General features: G+C 48.0%; 2 protein-coding genes across 6 annotated transcripts; both read left to right on the top strand.

Moving 5' to 3' along the window:
• Positions 1 to 1,288: 1,288 nt before the first annotated feature.
• mta2 (metastasis associated 1 family, member 2) lies at positions 1,289 to 21,581 on the top strand. Of its 5 annotated transcripts, none has more exons than XM_060077149.1 (18): positions 1,289 to 1,730; positions 5,664 to 5,731; positions 7,346 to 7,439; positions 12,675 to 12,792; positions 12,992 to 13,055; positions 13,418 to 13,535; positions 14,319 to 14,421; positions 14,942 to 15,041; positions 15,730 to 15,918; positions 16,219 to 16,293; positions 16,386 to 16,444; positions 16,777 to 16,880; positions 17,228 to 17,367; positions 17,684 to 17,915; positions 18,068 to 18,157; positions 18,243 to 18,361; positions 18,703 to 18,878; positions 19,081 to 21,581. In XM_060077149.1, exons 1-18 carry the CDS (start codon positions 1,703 to 1,705, stop codon positions 19,241 to 19,243), a joined length of 2,040 nt encoding a protein of 679 aa, XP_059933132.1. In that variant the 5' UTR covers positions 1,289 to 1,702; the 3' UTR covers positions 19,244 to 21,581. The 5 variants fall into 5 exon arrangements, with proteins under 5 accessions (XP_059933132.1, XP_059933131.1, XP_059933133.1 ...); XM_060077148.1 differs by having other exon boundaries at positions 18,700 to 18,878; XM_060077150.1 differs by having other exon boundaries at positions 18,243 to 18,365; positions 18,710 to 18,878.
• A 461-nt stretch (positions 21,582 to 22,042) lies between these two features.
• On the top strand, positions 22,043 to 24,102 carry cth1 (cysteine three histidine 1). Its single transcript, XM_060077185.1, has 2 exons — positions 22,043 to 22,285; positions 22,654 to 24,102. Exons 1-2 carry the CDS (start codon positions 22,277 to 22,279, stop codon positions 23,707 to 23,709), a joined length of 1,065 nt encoding a protein of 354 aa, XP_059933168.1. The 5' UTR covers positions 22,043 to 22,276; the 3' UTR covers positions 23,710 to 24,102.
• Positions 24,103 to 24,457: the final 355 nt, after the last annotated feature.

The following is a 24,457-nucleotide window of genomic DNA, read 5'->3' as shown; positions in this document are numbered from 1 at the left end:
GAGAGAGAACCAGAATGCAAAATAGAACGGTTTGCGGAAGGAGAAGTTAGATGTTCCACTTAACCGTGCCTATCGTGTGGTGCGTCATAGTTTTAAAAACGCTTTATGTGTTGAATTTTCTGTCCAATAGATGGAGAACATTACTTGAGGGTTGACCGAAGTAAAGCTGTACAGTAGAAGATCCAATACGTTGCGTTATGCAACATGTTTTACATGCCAAAGAAGAAGGAAAGGGCTGAAAAGGAGGGAAAGAGAAATACTGAGATGAGAAATAAACTGTAATGGATGTAAAGAATTCCAGTGAAGCATATTGTGTATAATCATGTTCACACTGCCATATGACTTGTGAAGACCGCTTCCATTACAAATACCATCAAATAACATTCCATTGTGTGTTTTTGTTTCTATTTGTACGCTTTTTCTGTTTACTAGGAACCAACAATCAAAAAATAGTGATGGCGTATTTGGATCTTAAATGTGGGTACCTCTGAATTCATTATTATATAACAATAACGGCTTATTGTTTGTGTGTCTATTACTGTGATACAAATATGTAAGTTGAATATGGGATATCAATACATTTAATGATTACATTTCTGTATTTCTTTCATTAAAAGACGATGGAGACTGTCTCGTTTACTTGTGTTTGAATTATTTGCTCATTTTGAGTAGACTTTGTGCTGTATTGGGGGCCATACGCCGCTAGAGGGCAGCTCTAGATCAAGTTTCATCCGGTTCGAGGGGTTATCGTTGATGCGAAGTATAATCCGAAACCAGTATATTCTCTGCCTCACACTCACGCTTATGAAAGCAGAGTAAGTGCAAAAATGCCAAGACGGTAGTCATTACTATAAACTAACCAGCGCGTTATGACGTTTTGCTCGACACGCAAAGTCTACAATTATGTTTACATGCGCGTCCGTGTGTCGGCAACGTCCCCTCTGCGTCGCGCTGCTTTTTGAATCGTACATTCTGTTATTTCAGCAACAACGTCGGCCCATACATATTTAAAGAATCATTCCCATTCATACCACTGCCCGAGTTCTTCCTCAAAAACACACAAGCATTATAAATCCACATTGTGCATATTCGCGCCGCCGTCTTCCTCGTTCATCGTCGCCGCGTGCACGTCATCCAGTCAACTATTTAAACTTCGAACATACGCGCGCGCGTGCGTGTGCGTCGAATATTATTTTATTTTTACTGTATGTATTATTTTGGCGCGTGTCGGAGATTGCCGATTCTATATTCCGAAGATGACGTTTACAAGCAAGGCGGGTGGGGGGGAGGGGGGCAGTGTGCGAGCGTACGCGAGTGTGTGAACTGAGCGGAGGTGAAGAAGAGGAGGATGAAGCTGGGAGCGGAGGATGGGAGGAAGAGTGGAGTAAGAGACAGGCTAGCTATCAAGGGCTGTGTGTGCATGCCTGCAAGTGTGAATGCGTGAGTGGGTGAGGAAGACGAGGGAGAGAGAGGAAGGTCGCCGAAGGACCGAAACAAAGACGCAATTTTGGACCCTGGGAAAGATTGTAACGGAAACTTTAAACTTTTTACCCGCCAGAGCTCGGCTGTTGTGCACGGAGCCGGCTTTGTTTCGCGGCGGGGGTGTCTACAGTAAATGAAGGGATAAAATAGCTCCAGATCGACATTTTTCCACGCAAGTGGGGAAACCCCCGGGACGGCGTTTGATAAGGGTTACTAGAGAATGGCGGCCAACATGTACCGAGTGGGAGGTAATTATTGTTAAAGTTATATTTTAAGGAATCCCCCAAAGTAATTGTTCGTTGAGAAGGGATCGGGCAGAAGGGGGCTAGCGTGCTACTGGGTTAGCTGATTGTGTGTTTAGCTGCTAACGAACGCTAGCTAGTCCCTGTAAAGCTAATGCTGGCCGGTTAGCTTATCTAATGTGGGGCGCTAATTTTTGTAGCTAACGTCAGGCGACCTCGCCATTAGATTTGGTTAGCAATACGTGCTAACTAGCTCACTTTTGTTAGCTTTGGAGCGGACTATTTCGTGTTGGGGACATCTAGTTTGTTGTCTAACGGCGGGTTAAAGTACTGTACAGGTTGTTGGATACTCTGAACTGTTTGTAAGAAGCCCTTCGCCTTTTGGTGAAGTATTGCTGGTCTTGATACAAGTATAGTGGCTTTGAATGTGGAGGCACATATTGGTACATTTCGGGAAAGTACTTTGCAAAGTTATGACTCCTTACTAACGCTCTTGTCGTAAGTTGCCCTGTGCCGGTTATATTTCCTCAAGTCCTCTCATCCATAACTTGTAAAAACCATGCCATGGCTCAACTTTAGAGTCGCCAGATACCACACAAGCAACACAGTTAACCGCCAATATACAAACAACAAAATACGAATGGGAGCTGTGTGCCTTTTCACAAATAAAGGAAAGCTTCTCAAACACGATTTAGATATCAAGAAAACTGTAAAATAACTACATTAATATGCATGTAGTAATTAAGTATTTACAACCAACCCAAAAGTAGTCATTACGTGGACGTTCATGTGTTCATCTTATGCCCATTTACTACATGCACATTTTGCATGGATAGCCCTGTTTTGAATTGTGCCGGGCGCGAATATTTGTTTCGATACGATCAACATTGTATATAGTACTACCTTAATAGAATCCCCATTGGGGTACTTCTTGATGTATTTCTTTAGGAATACACCGCACACTAGGGTGCATACTTGGTATTCTTAACGTCACTTACACTATATAGTAAAGTTATAGGCCGGTGCGGTCATTTCAGCACTTATTATGACACTAATTTCAGCTCCACTTATTTTTTTATTTTTTTCCATTAATGCGGTGTAAACTGATGCCATATCCCTCATTACAACCCTCACTAGCCATGGCCAAAAGCTGTCGCCCGGTACCTGGGCTCGACTTGGCCTTCCTAGCATGTACTGCCCCACGTCAGCACCCCATAAGCTCTCTGAGTACCACACTCGCGCCACCAAGGCATAATTACAAGCGTGTCTCCAGCACAATTTGCATACTTCCTTGGGGAACTTTGTCACTACAATGGTACAAAGAAGTCATAAGATATTTCTCCTATTGTTTCATTGCTTCTTCTGGAATTGGAAGTGTGTCTTGCTGTAGTGATTTGACCATGAAAGAAATGCCAACCCTATTTAAATTTTTTGCCGTAAGACGTATGTTTACAGATATCTATTCGTTAATCTTGCTCATGCCAATAGGTGTAATACAAATTATATTGCATATTCCAGTGCCTTTTGTAATTGTTTTACACCTAGTATATACTTATACATAAAATGTGTGCAGGTGACACAGTACCTACAACACTGAAGTGATTGACCAACCTGACAAAACTTAAACGCAAGTATTCTGGCTATGATGAAACACAAACTACCTTAGAAACATAGCCGGAACTGTAGACTTCAAGCAGACTTCAAGCAATTGCACGGCTTTTTTTTTTTTTTAAAGGTCATGTGTTACTTTCTGTCATCTACTTCCCCATCAGACACTATTGAGTTCTTAGCATGTCCCAAAGTCAATACTGGAGCAGTCTTGCCCTCTGTGTATGTTGTCTGGGGGGAAAAAACTCTACTATTCTGTTGTCTGCTAAATATAACCTGTTTTGAAAACTGGTTAAGTGTGCAATGTAACACAACCATTACAACTCTAGCAAACCAAGTGGTATAGTCAAATAACGATAAAAATATGACCATTTAATTGTTTGAATTGGAATATAAGCTTCGCTATGAAATTGCTGTATACTAACATTTGTCGTAAACCAGAATTATTTCAATGATGCCTACAGATGTGCTTTTGGTCTCGTTACCGAGGGGCCCCTTAATGACATGTATGCAACATGTCTCACTGATCAATAGTCAGGATAAGGGGGATCGATGCAGTGGCTTTCTATTTAAATAACGCCTGAAATATTGGTAAGGATTTACGTGGGAGATTCTTATCTTGCGTTTTGACTAGTGGTAGCCCCACAGAAGGATGCTGCATTAAGGAGTGCGATCATTATCTCACCAGAGATTAGTCAAAGGGTTTCCGTGTGTGTGTGTGTGTGCTTTCCTACGTATGCATGTATCCCTCTTCAGTCACCCTCAAGCACCTAGCACATTGCGCCACTCTCGCCGCGTACGTCCACAGTGAACACTCTTCACTCGATTAGCCCTCTCGCGGGATCCCTTTTTGCAAGATATTTATATTGTACTTGACCCTTATGCGCCCCTTTTCCCCCCTCCCTTAGAAGTAATTGTATACATGATCTTTGGTAAAACCCTTCAACCTTTACCCTGATGGTATCTGATAGCTTCTGCGGACAAATGTAGTGAATTGAGTCTCTTCATAGGTTGCGGGCACTATATGATCGCCAACAAAGAAGCAGGCTGTCTTTTCTCTCCGGATCATTGATCTATTGGGCTCCCCTATAGCCCTCTGCCTCTCACTGATCCTGCTGGTGTGCAGCGGCTTTCGCCCTGCCCGTGATGCCACTCAATTCTCTTAATTTGTCCCATTGAGCATCCACACCACAAACATGGCTCATCAGACGAATTCGGAAAACAAAAAAGGGCATTGACAGGACGAGAATGGCCTGCCCTGAATGGGATTTTCTTCTTTCATCCCTGACGATATGGACGTATCAAGATTTTGGGTCCATATGTTATATAATGGCACAGAAGTGACATGCGAGGAAGTGCTTCTTCTTTTTTCTTTTTTTTTTTATCCTAATGTGTATGATTATAAGCTCAACTGATATATATCTGAAGAATGCATGCAGCGTGACAGTCCATCCCGTTTAAGACGACATAATATGTCTATCAAGCATGCGCAGCCGTGTGTGGGAACCAGGTCAATGGTTGATTGAGCTGATCCATGACTGGCCCCTCGTACACTTCTTTTGGGATCAGATCATGACATAAAGGGGTATGACATTAACAAGTGTCTGGAAGAGAATTGCAGAGAATAGAGCCAGCTGCTGACATTTGTTATAGAGATGTGTCAAATTAGTCTATGGCTCAAGTATAGTCATTTCCCTTTGACACTTGGAACAGACTTATGGGCCCGTTTGTTGAAACAAACGGTACAACTTTAGTCCCTGGCTTTGGGCCTAGTCATCATCACACAGTGGGCTGTGATGGGCCTTCACTCGTGCAGAAATTATTTTGTTCTGATTCTGATAGTGGTGAAAATAAGACCTCACCTATGCTTTATCACCTAACTTCACCAGTATTGTGCATTACAAGGAGCAGACTATTATTTTTCGTTTTTCCATATGACTATGAATCTTGTTGCACTGGTGATGGCTCACTCTTGGCTTGTGGCTTATGCAGGACCTTTAATGTGACCTGAATTGTGGTTATCGTCATTTTAACCTGTCCCCATTGTCTGTTAAGTGCTCCCAATGGGAGTGTAGACATCTTCCTCTTGTTCAATCGAGGGTCTGGTTCACATCCTGGCGGTTACTCTTTTCTACCATAGTACCACCTTGCTATATTTTCCCTCCCTTCTGTCAAGTATTTTTTTCAGCAGGCTACCTGCTGATGCGTACTGTGGCCTGTATGCGGCCTGTAATCTCTTGACAAAATGACAAAAAGGCTGCTCCTCTGTTCAGCGTTTATGATTTATGATGATTAGGATTTTGTGTACTTATCCCGCCCTCTCTCTTTCAGATTACGTGTACTTTGAGAATTCGTCCAGCAACCCCTACCTGATTCGCAGAATAGAAGAGCTCAACAAGGTCAGTTTTTATTTTGTTCTGGGGTCGGGTACTTGTTGTCTAAATATTTATTCAGTGTCAATTGAATTGTGAAGCATTCAATCTGTGGTGAATCGCTGTGCGCCACCTAAAAGAACACATTTCACATTTTGGTCACAGGGTTAAATTCCTCTGAAGATCTGTTTTTTAAACGTTCCGCATGGAAACCAAAAGCAACACAATTACAGATCAACAAATGCTGCTTTGCCGCACCACTGCAAAAGTCTCCCATATACTTCTCAAAAAATAAATAAAACATGCGCTCCACCAGTGTCAAGGTCACTCGTCATTTGCATCGAGAGTGTGGGTGGTAAACGTCGTATTTAGTTCCAAGATATTCTACACGAGGCCACTCTGTCTGAAACGCACAGCGACTCTGCTCTCCCAAAGCGTGCTCCTTATCGAGCATGTCTTTATACCCCCCCCCAAAGAGCCCCCTTTTACTCGGCCGCCAGTCTGAGCACCAATCCTACCGCCACGACCAGCGAGCCAACGGTTGGCCAGGCGTGGCAGGTGAGACGCGGCGGCGGTGACGGCAGTAGGTGCAAGACGCTGGTACGGGAGCTCCTTATGTAACTCGGCAGTAGCGCTGGTCGGCCGCCCCAGTCAGTGGCATTAAGCTTGGTTTATGTAACACTTGGATTGAAGGGGGGCCGGGGTGAGGACTTCATCTTCCCAAGTACTGATGGATGCTCAGCACGCTGAATGCGTGGTGATGTAATAGAGTGAACAGCAGGGACACAACGTCAACCAAATAGAAAAACACATCTATTCCGATACTAATGAGGCCCTGGCCAACGCAATCGATTTTCAGTAGAAAGAATTTGAATTGTTGGTTTGTTGGCCTTTAAAATCTTTAAGGCCCAAAGCACACAAATGGTGAGTTTTGCTTCACATTTGCAGCGTGACCATAACAATTTATTTAATTCCGTTTTTAACATTGTAACAACGTTGTAAACCCTGTGTCACTGTGCCTGTATATATGTATGTATTGAGGTTTATGTATATATTATGGCCGTAAATAATGTATGTGTTCTAGTTTGATTACACAGCTCATTATTTAAGTATTCATGTGCTGCGAATGCACTATGAAATAATTGGGCCTGATCTGCCAATATGCTTAAGAACGGACGGTTTTGAGAATGTAATTTTATACATGACGTCATTTTTACATAGACTTTTCTTACAGTATTATAAATAAAGTACAATAATCTTCTCACGAAAATATTGTCTGTATGCAGTATGAACCTGCGGTAATACGATTCAACAGGATCATGAAATTAACTGCTGGAAAACTGCTGCAGAGCTGTGAGACAACAGACCATGTGATGCCTTTTAACCAATCACAGGGGATAAGCCACACATTTAAGGCCTGCCTACTGGCTTTGGTGGATGACGATCAATACTACTTTGCAGACCACCATAGCATATTAATATATAAACCAAACAAATTAATTAAATTAATGAATTAATTCAACTGAATAAATCTCCAAAAAAAAATCAACTTTGTAACATGCATATTTAGTAAATGTCTGTAGGTGTGCGAGAGTGTGCTAGAACCAAATGCTGACCACAATACGTCTTTCTCTACCTCAGACGGCCAATGGAAACGTGGAGGCCAAGGTGGTGTGTCTCTTCAGGCGGAGAGACATCTCGGGGAACCTCAACACACTGGCCGACAGCAACGCAAGTGAGTAGCGCTTGCCTCACTCCTTCATTGAATTCGTTATCTCTCTTTGATTCTTATCTGAGTTTGAAGGGGACCAACCATGTTGCTGAGATTTGCATTTACTACATTTTATGGTCTTAAAAAGCAACCGGCAAACCTGAAATGACAACAGAAAAGCCGGCCTTTGTAGTGCTCCGCAGCCAGCCTTGAGGCCGGTACTCTGGTCCGAAATCTTCATTTAACCGAGGCTAGAGTAGCGGGGCCGGCCACAGTGTGAGCTAAACTCTCTGCGCAACACACAGCTTGCGTAGACAAACTGTATCCTGCATGTGAAGGACAGTGCGTATCACTCGGGGACACAGCACTTGAAGATAAACAGGATTTTCTAGTTACATGTGCAAACTTGAATAACGATTTTTCTAAATTATTCATTCATACCTTATTTGACCAGTGGTGCCAAAAGGATTGATCATCGTTTGGTTCCCATACCTAATATGCAAGTTTGACCCTGTAAGATTTTGAGCAAAAGTTTGCAGAGTTGTGTTAAGGTTACGATGGTACAGTGTGGATTCATAAAGAGGTCCAGGCCAAGTCTTTCAAAAGGCTGTGGCAAACTGGTTTTCAGCCGTTGTAAACACTGGCCTTTACAACACTTCTTGTTTACCCTTCCTCACAACTAGGGCTGGCCCGTAACTATATTGTTTAAAAATGTGGATATATTGTTAAGTTTTCCGAACAAATATATATTATTATTTTCATAAAACCAAATACCTGCCTTACAAACCGATATTCGAAGTTCGGGGCCCAGTGCTAGCCTCGACCATGAGAATGGTTTGACCCATCCTCCCCTCTGCTAATGTTAGGTATCACACTATAGCATAACAAACAGGTTTCTCAAACCTCAGTCAGAGGTCCGGGCCCTGGCCGTCCAACACAAGAACCTCATGGAGGAGACGTGACCCCGGCCATGATGCATGGAGAAGGCACACATCTCGGACTGCTCTCATAATGCAAATCGACACTGCTATAAGTTGACAGCTATTCCCAGAGTACCATGTCCTGGTAATACTGACTAATTTTTTAATAATAGTAATACAATGGCCACTGGGAATAAATCATGGCAAGCGTTTTCATACTGCTGCCAGAGCGAGGTAGAGCTCATTGTAGCACAGGGATATGATGTAGTTCACAGCTTAGCAGATCTAACTGAAGCAGACCCATATGAGACCCAGACTTACAGACATCCTCCTGGACAGGCTTGAAGAGGAGCTTTCTTGCTCCGTTATTATTAATTTAGGAGGGTATTGCTTCATACACAGAAACTGAGGTCTGAGACTCGGTTTCAGTTAAAATAAAGTTGAATTTACGCTCCATTCGTCGTTCCGAGTGTTTCAAACCACAAGTTTCTTTTGTGCTGTATCTAGAAGTACTCTTTTATTAGAAAATAGTGTGACGTTTCCACGTTAAGGCTTTTGCTGCTACAAGCACTTGTTCAGGGAAGGCTATTGTTGGCTATATTTTGACCGTATTTAAAGCGTTATGGCTAAGGAGATGTACTGAGAATATATGTAGATCGGCATTTAATAGGCTCTATAATGTTGGCTCAATTAGTTTATATGGGATGCAGGGGGAATAATTGGCCGCATCTCATAATGAATTGTACACATTGATCCGCTGTATAAATCTGCAAACGAGTAAACAACAAGGATTACGCCGTCGTGGCCAAAAGATGGAGACGGGAACGAGCAGAAGAACCGTGTGCCTGCCACACGCGACTGCGAAATAAAACGGTTGCATCCAATAAGATGTCTTTCTGTGCATAGGCCCTAATCTATTAGGCCAATACTGCTAAGCCGCATAGTGGCCGCTAATGGCCCCAAACACCGTTAGGCCTGATCGGATTCCCTCATCCGCTTCTCCGCCGCCGCCGACGCTAACAGCCCCCCCACCCCCACCCCCTTCCTCACCCCCCTCCCTTCCTCACCCCTCCTCTTCCTCCCCTGCTGCTGCAACGCTCCAGACAAAGACACACGCTCAGTGACACACACACACACACACACACACACACACACACACACACACACACAAACACCCAACACCTCAAAATGGATGCGTTAATACCGCCTTCAGCGTTGCAGCTTCTTTGTACATCGAGGCCCCAACCTCTTCGCCGTACTATCGGCAGGGTTTTCCTCGTGCACCAACGTAAACGCGACCATGTTTTGGCCGGTGTCTCACACATGCACACACATCCACATGCGCACACACGCTTTTTGCATGCAAACATTTATGCAAATGTGCAGTTGATGAAATTGTCAAGTTATTTTTGGGGGTCCTTTTTTATCTACTTTGCCATTCAAAGTCACGTTTGAATGAGGCTATGGGGGGAACATGTAAAATACTCTGCACCAGGAAGGCATCCTTGTTATCACCTGGTTTCCCTAAGCCCTCTGGATGCATCGGGTTATTTCTGAGGATACATTGAGCTCAGTGTTGCACCATTTTAATGTCTGATGAAAGGACACCTGGGGAGCTTGAATTTAATCTCTGGCTGAGAGTATCTCCCAGCCCAGCACACGCCTCGCCCGCTACTGCTCTCTGCATTTGGGGCCTCCTTACAGACACATCTATGGTTCGTAGGCACAGCAGGGACCCCCACGAGTGGAGGGCTACCGGGATGCTCTGTAGACCGACCCACTGCTGATTTCACACCAACGGACCGCTGTGAAGCGGTGTGTTTCGTCACCACTTCTGCACCGTGTATGACTGGACATTTTCGGTGCTTTGCTCCCGCACTCTCTTGCTCCTGCCATTCAGCATCTAAAGCCGGGGCTCCTTAGTCTCTCTGCCCTCCCTCGCTACATAGCTCTCTCTCCCTCCCGTCCCCTCCCTCTCTCTCTCTCTCTCTCCCGTCCCCTCTCTCGTCGTCATCAGTCCGTGTCCTGTGGTTGCTCGTCCTCTTCCAAGCGCCCGATGGCCCATAGGTCAAGGTCGTCCTCTCTAACTCTCTATCTGTCTCTGTCTCTCTCCGTCTCTTGCTCCACCCTCAGACTGTCTGTCTCTCTCGGTGTCTGTCTCACTCCGTCTCTTGCTCCACCCTCAGACTGTCTCTCTCTGTGTCTCTGTCTCTCTCCGTCTCTTGCTCCACCCTCAGACTGTCTGTCTCTCTCGGTGTCTCTGTCTCTCTCCGTCTCTTGCTCCACCCTCAGACTGTCTCTCTCTCTCTGTGTCTCTCTCGGTCTCTTGCTCCACCCTCAGACTGTCTTTCTCTGTCTCTCTCGGTCTCTTGCTCCACCCTCAGACTGTCTCTCTGTCTCTCTTGGTCTCTTGCTCCACCCTCAGACTGTCTGTCTCTCTCTGTGTCTCTGTATCTCTCGGTCTCTTGCTCCACCCTCAGACTGTCTGTCTCTCTCTCTCTCTGTCTCTTGCTCCACCCTCAGACTGTCTGTGTCTTGGTCTCTCTCGGTCTATTGCTCCACCCTCAGACTGTCTGTCTCTCTCTGTGTCTCTCTCTCTCTCTGTCTCTTGCTCCACCCTCAGACTGTCTGTCTCTCTCTCGGTCTCTTGCTCCACCCTCAGACTGTCTGTCTCTCTCTGTCTCTCTCTCTTTCTCTTGCTCCACCCTCAGACTGTCTGTCTCTCTCTCGGTCTCTTGCTCCACCCTCAGACTGTCTGTCTCTCTCTCTCTCTCTCTCTCGGTCTCTTGCTCCACCCTCAGACTGTCTGTCTCTCTCTCTCTCGGTCTCTTGCTCCACCCTCAGACTGTCTGTCTCTCTCTCTCGGTCTCTTGCTCCACCCTCAGACTGTCTGTCTCTCTCTCTCTCGGTCTCTTGCTCCACCCTCAGACTGTCTGTCTCTCTCTCTCTGTCTCTTGCTCCACCCTCAGACTGTCTGTCTCTCTCTCTCTCGGTCTCTTGCTCCACCCTCAGACTGTCTGTCTCTCTCTCTCTCTCGGTCTCTTGCTCCACCCTCAGACTGGTACGGTTGTTTTTCTAACCAATGGTTGCCCTGACGCCACAGGGCCGTGGAACAACAGAGGTTAACTCTAACTTGCATCTTTGTCAGGGGGAAGAAAGTGTCTGTGTTTCGGGGATTGGTTTGGGGTGTGTGTGTTGGGGGTGGTTGCGTTGGGGGGAGGGGGGGGGGGGGGAGCTGGGTGTTGGGTGCATGTATGCATGTATTTGTGTTGGACTGAACGTAGGAGGCTAGGAGAGAGCGAGAATCCCTGCCTGATATGTTTGCCTTAACTGACTTCCCCCCCCCCCCCTCCTCCGTGTGCATGTGTGTGTGTGTCCTTTGTGTGTGCTTTCTTTTTAATGTGAACGCTACGTAGGAGTGTGGGTGTGTGCGTGGCTCTTTTTAATGTGTGTGTGCGTGTGTGTGAGTGAGTGAACGAAGAGGGTAGTAGATACATGATTGGGGGATGGGCGCCTCAGGTTTGGTATACAGGGTTTCCTACTTTGTCTGGCAGGGACTCGCCGGACAAGGGGAGGGAGGGGTGAGGGGGGGAGGGAGGGAGAGGGGTGGCAGGAGGGGTTAACAGAAAGGGGTGTGGCCTAAGGTCCCGGCCTTCTCTTTTGGTGACAGGGTTTCCTGTGGCTGAGTGCAGGGGCGGAGTCCACGCAGATGGAGCGAGATAGTTCCCCTCCCACCACACGCGCACACACCCCACCCCACGCCCACCCCGCCCACCCCCCCCCCCCCCCCAACCCCCCACCCGCTTGTAAATTACTCACTTGCCTCAAATTAGGAATGCGCAATCTAGTGGCTGAACGCACACACAGCCAGATTAATTTGCAGTGGCTTTTTTAATCTCCAGCTATGTACTCCTTCATGCCTGGAAATGCCTTCCGTTCTGTGGTTTACGAGAGCAACAATGATAAACCCACCGGCTCCACTTAATCCACTCAGAGGACGACGACCATCGTATTCGGTGGTCCTCCGGAAAATATCATTCGCTAGTCATTTCAAGGCTGTGATTTGAAGTTTGTGTGAATTTATTTTATGCAAAAAAATATATGTATAATAAAAAATAAATAAATGATGTTTGGATTTCTCACTGATATCATTACCACAGGCTCCGGTCTTTCAGTCCCGATGAGCTCATGTTGATATTAAACTTGATTCCACGCAGTTTGATCTATAGCTTCCCGATCCACCAAATGGATCTGAAACGTGCGTCTGCGGGGATAATCCCCTTTGTCTCCAAATGGCTCCCCAGCCTTCTCCTCATGGCGGCCTGTTGTTGTCTTTCAGGAGACTTTGAGGAGGAGTCCAAACAGCCCTCCGTCTCGGAACAACAGAAGCACCAGCTCAAGCACAGGGAACTCTTCCTCTCCCGACAGTTTGAATCCCTGCCTGCCACCCACATACGGTAAACCAACCTTTACGACTCACGCATTTTAGTCAAGGCTTGATGCATTGCCACCAAAATGTCAAGTCATCCTATGTACATTTTCTATGCATTATATTTAGATATATATACATTTATTTATTATTTTCTCTTATGGGCATGTTAGTGAGTGCCAGACGGATTAGTCTACTCAACCTGGGAACTGTCCTGTCTCTTTCAGGGGCAAATGTAACGTCACCCTCCTGAATGAAACAGACGTCCTGGCCGGCTACCTGGAGAAAGAGGTGGGTCTGCCGACCGGGGGGGGGGGGGGGGGCAGTGGGGCGAGGGGACAAACCCGCTTTGCCGCAGTCCTACTGTTTTATTTTCATCTCAGGATTATTTGAGTGTTATTGATAGACAAATATGAATTTAAATTCAGAATATTTGTGTTCTTGTGTCCTTCTTTCTTTTACTCATCTATTTTTCTATTTGTATGACGATGTTTCTAGTGAAGCACTTTGAGTTTGCCTTCTGTATGAAATCTTCTATATAAATAATGTTGTCTTGCCTTATTTTCTTGTGGCAACGTTTCTTCCATTCGTTACAGCCTAGAAAAATCAAGTGTCTCCAGTCTTAACTGTGCCATTTACCCCCCCCCCCACAGGACTGTTTCTTCTACTCCTTGGTGTTCGACCCGGTCCAGAAGACCCTCCTCGCGGACCAGGGGGAGATCCGGGTGGGCTCCAAGTTCCAGGCCGAGATCCCCGACAAGCTAGCAGAAAGTAAGCCCCGCCCCCTAGCAACAGACGCCCACCTCACAGTCACGCTCGGGTCGCACAAGTAAACGCGTCCATAAACAATGCAATTATATCGTTAGCATTAATTAAAAAAATATTCAAAGGTTGCATCACTACATATTTGAAGGCAGTACCATACAACAGTATTCTTATTTCAATTTAGAGATTTCTCCACAAATTCAGAAAATAAGATAGACTCCACAGCTTCTCTGTGGACTCGGTGCTGCCCCCTACAGGCAAGGGGGAGTGGCAAATAATAGAAACGGATCAACAGCTGAGAAACAATTCATACAAAACCCACGGAAGGAGCCGTTGACTCAGTGCACCATAACCCCTAGTCCCGTGTGTGGATCACGATCAGAGCTGTGTGTTTTCCCTCCGCAATCCGCCGGCCTCAGTCCCATCTGGTCCGGCAACCCTTTGAGACCACGGATACTGAGTCACCAGCACCACGGTCGCATGTTGTTGATGTTGGTGGCTCTGTGCCCTGCCCTTCCCTCTCTCCCCCCCTCATCGCCACGTTCTTCATCGTCGACGTTCGTCAAGCGGGTGTCAAACAGCCTGGAACCCGGGTCTCTGATCAGGGCTGTGCCTTAATGGTACGAGCTCTACCGGGTGTTTGATACTCTTCAGAGTATTTCACATCACTCTGTCCTTTCTTGAAGTGCATCACTCCCCCGAGCCTCACCCAGTACCTGTATAGTTCTGTTCCGTGATGCGTCACACTAACGCCTCCCCCTCCCCCCCCCCCCCCCCCGCCACACACAGTTGAACTGGACACTCGTATCCAGGACAAGCTCGAGACCAAGGTGTGGGACCCGGACAACCAGCTGAAGGACCCCCAGATCGACCAGTTCCTGGTGGTGGCGAGGTGAGCCATCTGTCGCCCCCCCCCCCCCCCCCCTGCTTTCACATGGGGGCCCTCGCGCCGTGGGTTGTCATGGTGACCGGCGCCTCCGTGACGGGGCGTGCCTGGGTTGTGTTTTATGGGGCCGGGACGTAGGGTTGTTATGCACGTGTTTTTATTCCGGGGTAAACGGGTGTTTAATGGTCACTTTCACTTCAAGTCGTTTGAAGTGTAAGATTCATCCTGGCTAGGGAGTGGGGTTTGGACGCCACAAGTCTCACTTTGGGGGGAGTCCACGTCACGTTGGCAGCGATTCAGCACTCTGTTGGCAGCACCGCAAGCTCTCCCTCTTGTGGCCCTTTGAGGGAACATCACCGCAACGCTTAATAAAACGATATTCATAATATTATAATGTCAAACCGTTTTACCCGTTACATTTATTTTTTTTGCATTACATTTAGTATTTTAAGGATTGCATGGCTGAGTGTACGGAGATGTGGTGATGGTAATCGTGTGTGTGTGCGTATGCGTGTGTGTGTTGCAGAGCCGTGGGGACGTTTGCGCGCGCCCTGGACTGCAGCAGCTCCATCCGCCAGCCCAGCCTCCATATGAGCGCTGCCGCAGCCTCCAGAGACATCACCTTGGTGAGTAGAACAACTGACCCCCCCCCCCCCCCCTGCCCTTCACAGGCGGCGGCACAGCGGGGGGCGAGGGGGTCACCGCAAACAAGGGACACAGGCAGCGCTCGACTTAAAGGTCCCATATTATGCCACCAGGTGTGAGTATGTTTAGCCGTTACAAGCAGTTTTGAAAATCTGCCTCTTCTGACATCACAAGTGGGCGTGTCAACCTAGATCTGTGCTGGATAGATCAGTCTACCAGCCTACCCAGTGGACTGTAGCAAACGTTGCTCATCTATCCGTCACACATCTAGGTGGACACGCCCACCTTTAATGTCAGAAGAGGCAGGTTTTCAAAACTGCTTGTAACGGGTAATCACACTCGCACCTGGTGGTATGATATGGGACCTTTAACGTTAAAAAATACCATGACCTGTGAAATCAAAATGGGACCCATGGGTTTTATTCGACTGCTTTCATCGCCCTGAATAAGGTTGCTTAATCGGTCGCTGTACTTTAACATTACATTTTTGTTTCATAGAAAGTTGCCAAATAATAATACTTGAATGTGCCGCAATGGCTGTTTTTTTTTTTTTAACAAAACCAGCCCATTAATGTCACCAGAAACCCGCCTGCAGCCCAAGCCAAACACGAACCAGGACACCCCCGGCTCCAGACCTCTAACCCAACTCTGTCCGGTTTCCCCCCGCAGTTCCACGCCATGGACACGCTGCAGAAGAACGAGTACGACCTGGCCAGGTCCATGTCCACCCTGGTGCCCCAGGGCGGACCCGTGCTCTGCCGCGACGAGATGGAGGAGTGGAGCGCCTCGGAGGCCATGCTGTTCGAGGAGGCGCTGGAGAAGTACGGCAAGGACTTCAACGACATCCGCCAGGACTTTGTGAGTCCCGCCTCTCCCCGCTGTGTGTGTGTGTGTGTGTGTGTGTGTGTGTGTGTGTGTGTGTGTGTGTGTTGGAAATAAACCTTATTCTTCTCTCAGCTGTGTAGTGATTGCAGCCTCGCAGTGTATTCTTTGGTTCTTGTGTAGAGCGTCAATAACGTCACTATTTTTGGACATAATCTCACTGGTCGTTGGAAATCAAAGGATCTCTGCTTTAGGACACATTGCTTTCCACCTGTGTGGAGCGTAGTCCTTCATCCCAGTGGTTAAAACGGGACGTTGGTATGTTTTGTCTTGCAGCTGCCCTGGAAGTCTCTGGCCAGCGTGGTCCAGTTCTACTACATGTGGAAGACCACCGACCGCTACATCCAACAGGTGAGGCCCCGCACTCGTTCAGAGCGCGCTTTGGATAATCGAACACGATGATTAAACACTGGGCTTACCGTGATTCTCCTCTCCTCCCCCAGAAACGGCTCAAGGCAGCGGAGGCAGACAGCAAGTTAAAGCAGGTGTACATCCCCACCTAGTGAGTACGCACCTGAACTGCAGCTGATGAAAGTGTGAACACACACACACACACACACACACACACACACACACACACACACACACACACACACACACACACACACACACACACACACACACACACACACACACACACACACACACACACACACACACACACACACGGGACAGTGGACCGCACCATCTCTGGCGTACGCGGGGCCTGTAGCGTTCCCAGGATTAGCTCCGGCTAGGCTGCAACAATCGTGACCACATCAAGGGGACATGGTCATGTGGTTGGACTTTTCGGACGCGTCTGATCGAATGAAACCCATCCTTTGTGTCTTCCAGCACGAAACCAAACCCCAACCAGATCATGGCCCCTGGTAGCAAGCCCGGCATGAACGGAGCTCCAGCCGGCTTCCAGAAAGGCCTGAGCTGCGAGAGCTGCCACAGTAAGTGTTCCTCAGCGAGAGCTGTCATTGGATGGGCGTTGGTGAACCCGTGCTAAAGCTGACGCTAACCAAATATGTGATGCATGAAATGTGGAATATAAAATGTAATCAAGCCAAGTTAAGAAAAAGTCTGCCCTGAAAAGCTTCAGATTTCTGATACCTGTAAAAATACTGCTACAGCTTTAGAAATGAAAATCAAAACAGTTTATGGGAGTGGTGACAATTTTGCCAAGTTTTTTTAAAAATGTTTAACACTTTAAGATTTCTGTGGTTAAATATTTGAATGTTGTACGAAGAATACCACCAACGGTTGAGTCACGTTCTCTCCCTCTCTGTGCCCCCCCCAGCGGCCCAGTCCCCTCAGTGGTACGCCTGGGGACCCCCCAACATGCAGTGCAGGCTGTGCGCCTCCTGCTGGATCTACTGGAAGAAATACGGAGGCCTGAAGACCCCCACACAGCTAGAGGGCGCCGCTAGAGCTGGCTCTGTACGTTGGGCGCCGCCCCATTCACCCGTTCATTCATTGAGTATCCCCCCTAAGGGAGGTGGCAGTGGGGTGGTACTGCACTTGAAGTCCAATACAACCTGCTTATTTTACATGAGCTATGTGGTTAGGGTGGTTTTGTTTTTTTATGATGTTGGGATCGTGTAGGGAGCTGGGATTTGTTGGAATAATCCTGAGGGAGAAATATATTATAATATTGTACTACTCAATCTTATAATTTCTTTAATGAATATTGAGATCACCTTTCTCCTCCCGTGCGCCCCCTCCCTCCCTCCCGGCGTTGTGTCGTGTGCTGCAGGAGTCGGGAGGCCCGCGCGGTCACATGACTCGCCAGGAGGCCCAGGGCCTGTCGCCGTTCACGCGCAACGAGGGGCGCGCCAAGCTGCTGGCCAAGAACCGCCAGACCTTCATCCTGCAGACCACCAAGCTGACGCGCATAGCCCGCCGGGTCTGCATGGACATCCTGCAGCCGCGCAGGGCTGCCCGCCGCCCCTACGCCTCCATCAACGCCAACGCCGTCAAGGCCGAGTGTAAGGGGGGGAGTGGGGGGGTGTGGCTCTGGGGGAGTGTGAGGGTCTGGGTGTTTGTGTGTGTCTGGACAAACAAAGTGCACTAGACTCCTAAAGCTTGAACATTGCCGACATGGGAATCTGACCACGTGTTCTTGCATCCCGTCCCCCAGGTATAATCCGGCTGCCTAAAGCCACCAAGAACCCCCAGAAGAACAGGGTGATCCCCCGGCAGTCCCTGGCCACCATAGTGAAGGATCTAGGTGAGCCTGGATGCTCCGTCTCCATTCGCCAAGGGTTTGAGACGTCGTACTCTGGTCCTAAAGCAAGTCCTCTTCCTCTCCGCAGCCATCACGGCCCCCCTGAAGCTGAAGGCCCCCCGCGGCCTCCCGCCGCCCATCAACCGTAACCAGACCAGCCAGCCCCGTGGGGGGCCCGGCCTGCTGGGCAAGAGGCCCTTCGACAACGTCAGTATCTCGCAGATAACGGCACGACACCTTTCCCCTTCCTCTCTGCTCGCCACGCGCACCACGACATCGCGACCGCTCACCGTCTTGTATTGTAGAGCGATATAACCTTTTGGGTTGTTTTTTTACCCTAATAACAGGGTATCTCTTTTTTAATTGTACTGCGGTACTGCTCTCCAGAGAGCAGTACCGCAGTACCCATCTGGGATTAAGCAAGCCCCGTCTCATCGTTGAAACAGTCTCCATTGAACTAGACGATGGTTAGCGCAGTAACAGCGATGGATGTTCCCCAGGCCGGCCCGGGTTCTGAGCGGGGTGTTCTGCGCTGTGTTCTCCAGCAGGCCGGAGGTGGTGGTGGTGGCGGCGGCGGCGGTGGCGGTGGCGTGCCGTTCCCCACCAACGGGAGGCCCTTCACGTCCGGCCTGAGGACCACCTCCCAGTCGGTCATCAAGCGGCAGAAGGTGAACCAGGGCGACGCGCCCAACCCCGTGGTGTTCGTGGCCACCAAGGACACCAGGTGAGCGCTCTCCGCCTCCCCTCCGTCTATACACAAACAGAGAGCACCTTTTTAAAATGGCGTCGGCGGGATCCGATGCGACCGAGTCGTCCGACCTTAGTGTCCGACCTGATTGTGGGCGCAGCCGGTCACCGCCGTTCAACACGCATGCAAAGCACCGCGCTGGAAGGAACAGCGTCTAACGCCTTCATTCCCTGTCCAGGGCCCTGAGGAAACACCTGACCCAGTCGGAGATGCGGCGGGCAGCCCGGAAGCCCCACTTGCCGGTCCGCATCAAGCTGCCCCCCCCTCCGCCGCCGCCCCGCGCCCCGCCCATGCCCCTCCTCCCCTCCAGCACCAGCGAGCCCATCATCCTGGAGGACTGAGGCGCTGGGCGTTGCCCAGGAGCCAAGAAGGATTTCCCACCGGGATTGGGGAGGGGTGGGTGGGGGGGTGGGGGGGGGAAGGGGTGGGTCTTAACACTCGGGCGAATCACGTACAGGGCAGCGCCGCTCGCCTCGTACCAGTAGTGGTCCGATTCTTTCTCTCTCTCTTGTTCCAATTTTTTTTTTGTCTCTTCTTTGATCGTCAAATGCTTCCCAGAGAGCGCACACACACACACATACATCCACACACACACACACACTCACGCATACTGACATACTCGCACACACACGCTACTTCGGAGACTGTACGTTTTATTCGTACCAAGCAAAATGGTAAACACGCGTGTAGAAAATCTGTGGCCAACATGTCCTACCACCACTCTTTGGGTCGAACAGTTTCCTCTCTCACGTCAGTCTCTTTTTTTAAAGGATATTTTTAAATGTGTAATTTAAAATCAAGATGCGCGTCATCCTGGAACTGTGGTGATCAAGCACACGTTATTTTCCCCCGCCCTCCCTGCCCCCCCGTCCCTCCCCAGGTCTATCTCTGTAAATACTAGCGACACTTCGCAGGCTGACACCTTTTTGGGGGCGTGACGCTTGGATGAAGGATACGAGGGGAGGGGGGGGAGGGGGAGAACTCGAAGCATGTTTCTCCACAAAGCAACCGGGTTTTATTTTTTTTATTTGTAAAACTGGATTTCCACCTCTCCCCCGCTGACACGGAAAACGGCGGAAAAATTCGGAAGGGTTTTGCCAAGTCTGAAGCAGGCACGCACACACGCGCGCGCGTGTGTGTGTGTGTGTGTGTGGGGGGGGGGGGGGGGGTGTTGCCGCGTGCGATCGCTCCCCGATGGTGTGTCTTTGTCTTGGATTTTAATGGCCTGCCTGTGCCTGGCCCCGCCCCACCGAACTCCAGATCCCGGCCCACACCACGTGTCTGGCGTCATGCCTGATAAGGAACAGCAGGAGCTGGGACAGATCAAGATGGGACTGATCAAGAACGCCATGCTTGCATGTAAAGACCCCCCTCCCCCGAGTGTGGTGTGGGCCACCACAGACTCAACATCCCTCAACAACAACAACCACCCCCTGTTGGTGTCCCTGTGATGTCGGTCGTGCTCTTGTTTGCTTGTTTGTCAACTTGTTGTTGCAATCCAGCAAATTTTCTGTCTATGTCCCACTCGATTGTTAGATTTGCCACGCTTTTTTTCTCTTTTTTTTGTTTTCTACAGCCGTTTTTAAACCCTTTTAGGTCACATTTGTGGGCTTACGTCAGAGATGGTTTGAAGGGGTTTTTGTTCCTTGGCACCGATGGTGTAAAATGACGTACTAATCACATGATGCAGTAGAACATTTGAATGGGTGAGACAGACGAGAGGAAAGGAGAGGTGAGCATTATTATGGCTATGTGACTGATATTTAAAATGAACGTTTGGCTTTTCGGGTTTGTTTTGTTTGGATGATGTCCGCCCAGAGTCTAAATTGTGTTCTTAAAGAAAAAGAAAAAAAAAAAGTTGTAAACCTCACTTCAAAGGCGACCCCCTGTTGGTTCTCCTGTCGATGTCCAGCTCTATGGTGACTTCCATCCATACACACAAAAAGTTGACTTTACAGTCTTGTGCTAAACTACAGCATCATGTTACTGATTTATTTTTTTTTTTAGAAGGATATGATAATAAAGCAGCAATATATAAGATTAGGTTCACAAGTCATGCTTTTAAACTGTGAGTATGGTGATGTGAAAGGTACAACTCGGTGTGAGTTGATTTTGCCGTTTTTTTTGTACCCCTCCCCCCCTCCCCCCCTTTCTCTTAAGTTAAGGGGGCGAGTACATGGAAGTGTTAATTGGATAATTATAATTCCTCTGTAGTTCTAAAACTGTGAATTATCACAGCAGGAAAAGGGCTACATGATGGATTTATAAGCAAGTTTGGTCCCAATGTGGGCTTTTCTAATGTTTCTTAAGAAAATACATTAGTAAATTCGTTGCAAATATTAATCTGAAAGAAGACATAATGGAAATTCCAGTGTTTTTTTTATTTTAAATATAAATTCTAAAGTGATTCCTGCTCCATTAATTATTATGGAGGGGTCCTGAAATGATGTATATGTGAAACAAGCTTCTCATTCATAGGGTGGGTTTGGAATGGGGTTGGGGCGTGATTTGATCCATGGACAGAATTCAAAGGGAGAGGGGGTAGAATTTTCTAAGATGGCGAGAGAAACATGCTACAATTGAAAAATATTTCTTAAGTGTTTTTTATTCCGATGTCTGTATCCCTTAATGTATCTTGATAAGAAAAGAAATAAAGTTTTTTTTTTCTTCGTGGTCGCACATATGTACTTCATCAGTTATTTATTCATCAGTCCGATTAAATCAACTTTGGTTCTGTATTCTATGTTCATTTGGTTTGTCAACACCCAATAAGACTAAATGTCACTATTTTATCACAAGCTCAAGTAATTATACAGTTCCTATTCAGATCACTTTTGGACCGACGATTGATAGACAGCTGTTAATTAGAGAGTTGTTAAAACGTCTTTTCAACCGAGGTGTGAATTAACACTGGTGTAACAGTGTTGACCAATGAGCGTCAGTCTCAGGATTGTTTATTGGGCATTTGATCCTTAGGCCTGTGGCCCTGTAATCATCCGGGCCTAATTTGATAAGGGTGCTGCATTCTATCAACGATTGTGTGCGAATTCCAAGGAGTGGCGTCGTCCGTGCGTTGACGTGATTGGTTGATTGAACTGTCCCTGTGACGTGGTACGCAGGCACAGCTGATTCATAATTTCAAAGCACGCGGGAGGGAGTCTTGGCTCAAGATAATAGACGACCAAGGGGTCAGTAGTTTGTGTGCAACTTCATAGCAAGAAGTAGGATTGTGAGGCTCGTGCCACTGTGTTCTTTAACAGAAATTCATACTTTCCTTTTGTTTTTCTTAATTTATTGTAAAGGCTTTGTTTGGACTAACATCCCACTACACGTCGATCTTGTGAGCTAGTATTTCTTCTGGACTTGTTGCAACTATGTTTGAGGTGAGTCTCTTTGCCTTTGTTGCCTACGCATTATTTATTGCATAGTATTTCATTTCTATTTTGTATGCAACTATTTAATGTGGATGTTCTAAATTGGTCAGACTGTAAACGACGGAATCCCACTCATTGCACCCGTCCTGCTCTAGTCAAACATTTCTTAAGTTTTGCTGTCATCTTGAATACTCTGCGCTTTTGCAGAGCACAGTGTCAAAGCTTAATGCATATAGGAGTTCAACTCCAGTGTTTTCATATAAAGACCCCTCTATGTGCTTTCAACAATAACGCACTAACAAACTAAAGTGCTTCTCATATAATCTGGTTGCCTTTTTAAAAGTTTATTTTCTAAAATGTTTGCACTTCTCCAACAGACGAGCAGCGATGACCTCTTCCTGCCCCCCTACCACGAAGAGATGGTGGACAACCTGCTCTCCAACGAATCCTCCGACGACTACGACTGCGGCTCCTCCCTGGCCGATGCCCTGCTCCCGCTGGTTGAGTCCTCGGCCTCCCCCATCACCCCCTGGCTCTGCTCCACCCGCTACAAGACCGAGCTGTGCACCAGCTACGCCGCCTCGGGCCTCTGCAATTACGCCGAACGCTGCCAGTTCGCGCACGGCCTCCAAGAGCTCCACGTGCCCTATCGTCACCCCAAGTACAAGACCGAGCTGTGCCGTAGCTTCCACACCACGGGCTACTGCTACTACGGAACCCGCTGTCTTTTCGTCCATGGGGCCACCGAGCAGCGGCCCGCCTGCCGTCCCCGCCGCAAGAACGTCCCCTGTCGCACCTTCCGCTCCTACGGCGTGTGTCCCTTCGGCACCCGCTGCAACTTCCTGCACGTCGACGAACTAGGAGATGGTGTTGATGGTGTAGCGGAGGAGTCGCCTGTCAGTTGCGGGCGCGGCAGCAGCTGCGGTAGTAGCGTCAGCGGGATTGAGGAGAAAAGTCCCGCCGATTTCCTCACACCTACCTTCCAGGCGCAGACCAAGGAGTGGAAGCCGCGCGGCGCGCTCTGCCGCACTTTCAGCTCGTTCGGCTTCTGCCTGTACGGCACGCGCTGCCGCTTCCAGCACGGCCTCCCCAGCAAGCTCAAGGGCTCTGACTCCACCTTGAGCCCCGCGGGCTTCCAGGCCGCCATCGGCAGTCGGGCCTTTTCCCAGAGCTACACAGACATGCTGCTGTCCCCCTTCTCCCCCTTCTCCTCATCCCCGGCCTCCTCCAACTCGTCCCCGCCGCCCTCCTCCACATGCACCCCCTCAGTGACCACCCCGCCGGTCGAGACCGCGGCCCACAACGCCTTCACCTTCTCCAGCCAGCACCTCAACGAGCTGCTGCTGCCGCTGGCCCTCCACCTTCAGCAGCTGGAGAGCAGCCAGGCCCTGGCCACCAGCGCGCAGAAGATCTGGGACAACAGAGCACTTTGAAGTCCCCTGGCGTGTGGGACAACGCTGCCATCGAAGCCTCCTAGCTGTGGAGGAACTAGTTTGATTACATGAGTTTGTTTTTAAAATGTTATGCTTTAGAGACTTGTAATTTAAATTTTTATTGGGTGGGTATTTAAACTGGACGGTGTTTATGACGGACACATGGCGCCCCGTTCGTGCGTTTGACTGCGGGCTAGTTGGTCGTTAAAATCAAGGAGGATGGTAAATAATCGGATGGCTACAAATATTTGTATGGGTGAAGTTGCTGCAGCCTATTTTTGGATGCACTGAGCCTTGTAATTAACTTTTTAATTGTTGTACATACTGATAATTATGGTCGGGTTAGTTTAATATCTGACTCGATATCATTAATAAACAGAAGTTTTAATCCAATGATTTTGTTTTATCCTCGTACATCTTCAATCTTGTATTTTAGGAAGGAGTACCATTTGCAAATAATAGATAAACACTTCAGTGCTTTGCAAATATACAAATCCTTGCATACCCAAACAATTCCAACATGTAGCTTTATGGATAATGATGGTAAAAGTAAACCAACCATGCTGCTCGAGCATCCACGGGTAGAACTTTAGCTCCGCCCCCGAGTCTACTGTTACGGGGAAACGTAGTATTTGCTCTAACTTTCAATGGAATAAAAACATTGGTATTGGTTTATATTAAATTTAGGTGGGGTTAATCAGTTTTGATATGCCAATATTCCGATTTTTTGGTATATTCCATACTTCAG

Source organism: Gadus macrocephalus, chromosome 17 (assembly GCF_031168955.1).
Source record: "Gadus macrocephalus chromosome 17, ASM3116895v1".
Lineage (NCBI taxonomy): Eukaryota > Metazoa > Chordata > Actinopteri > Gadiformes > Gadidae > Gadus > Gadus macrocephalus.
Note: the sequence above shows the minus strand (reverse complement) of the source record. Positions and strands in the feature narration are given on the sequence as shown.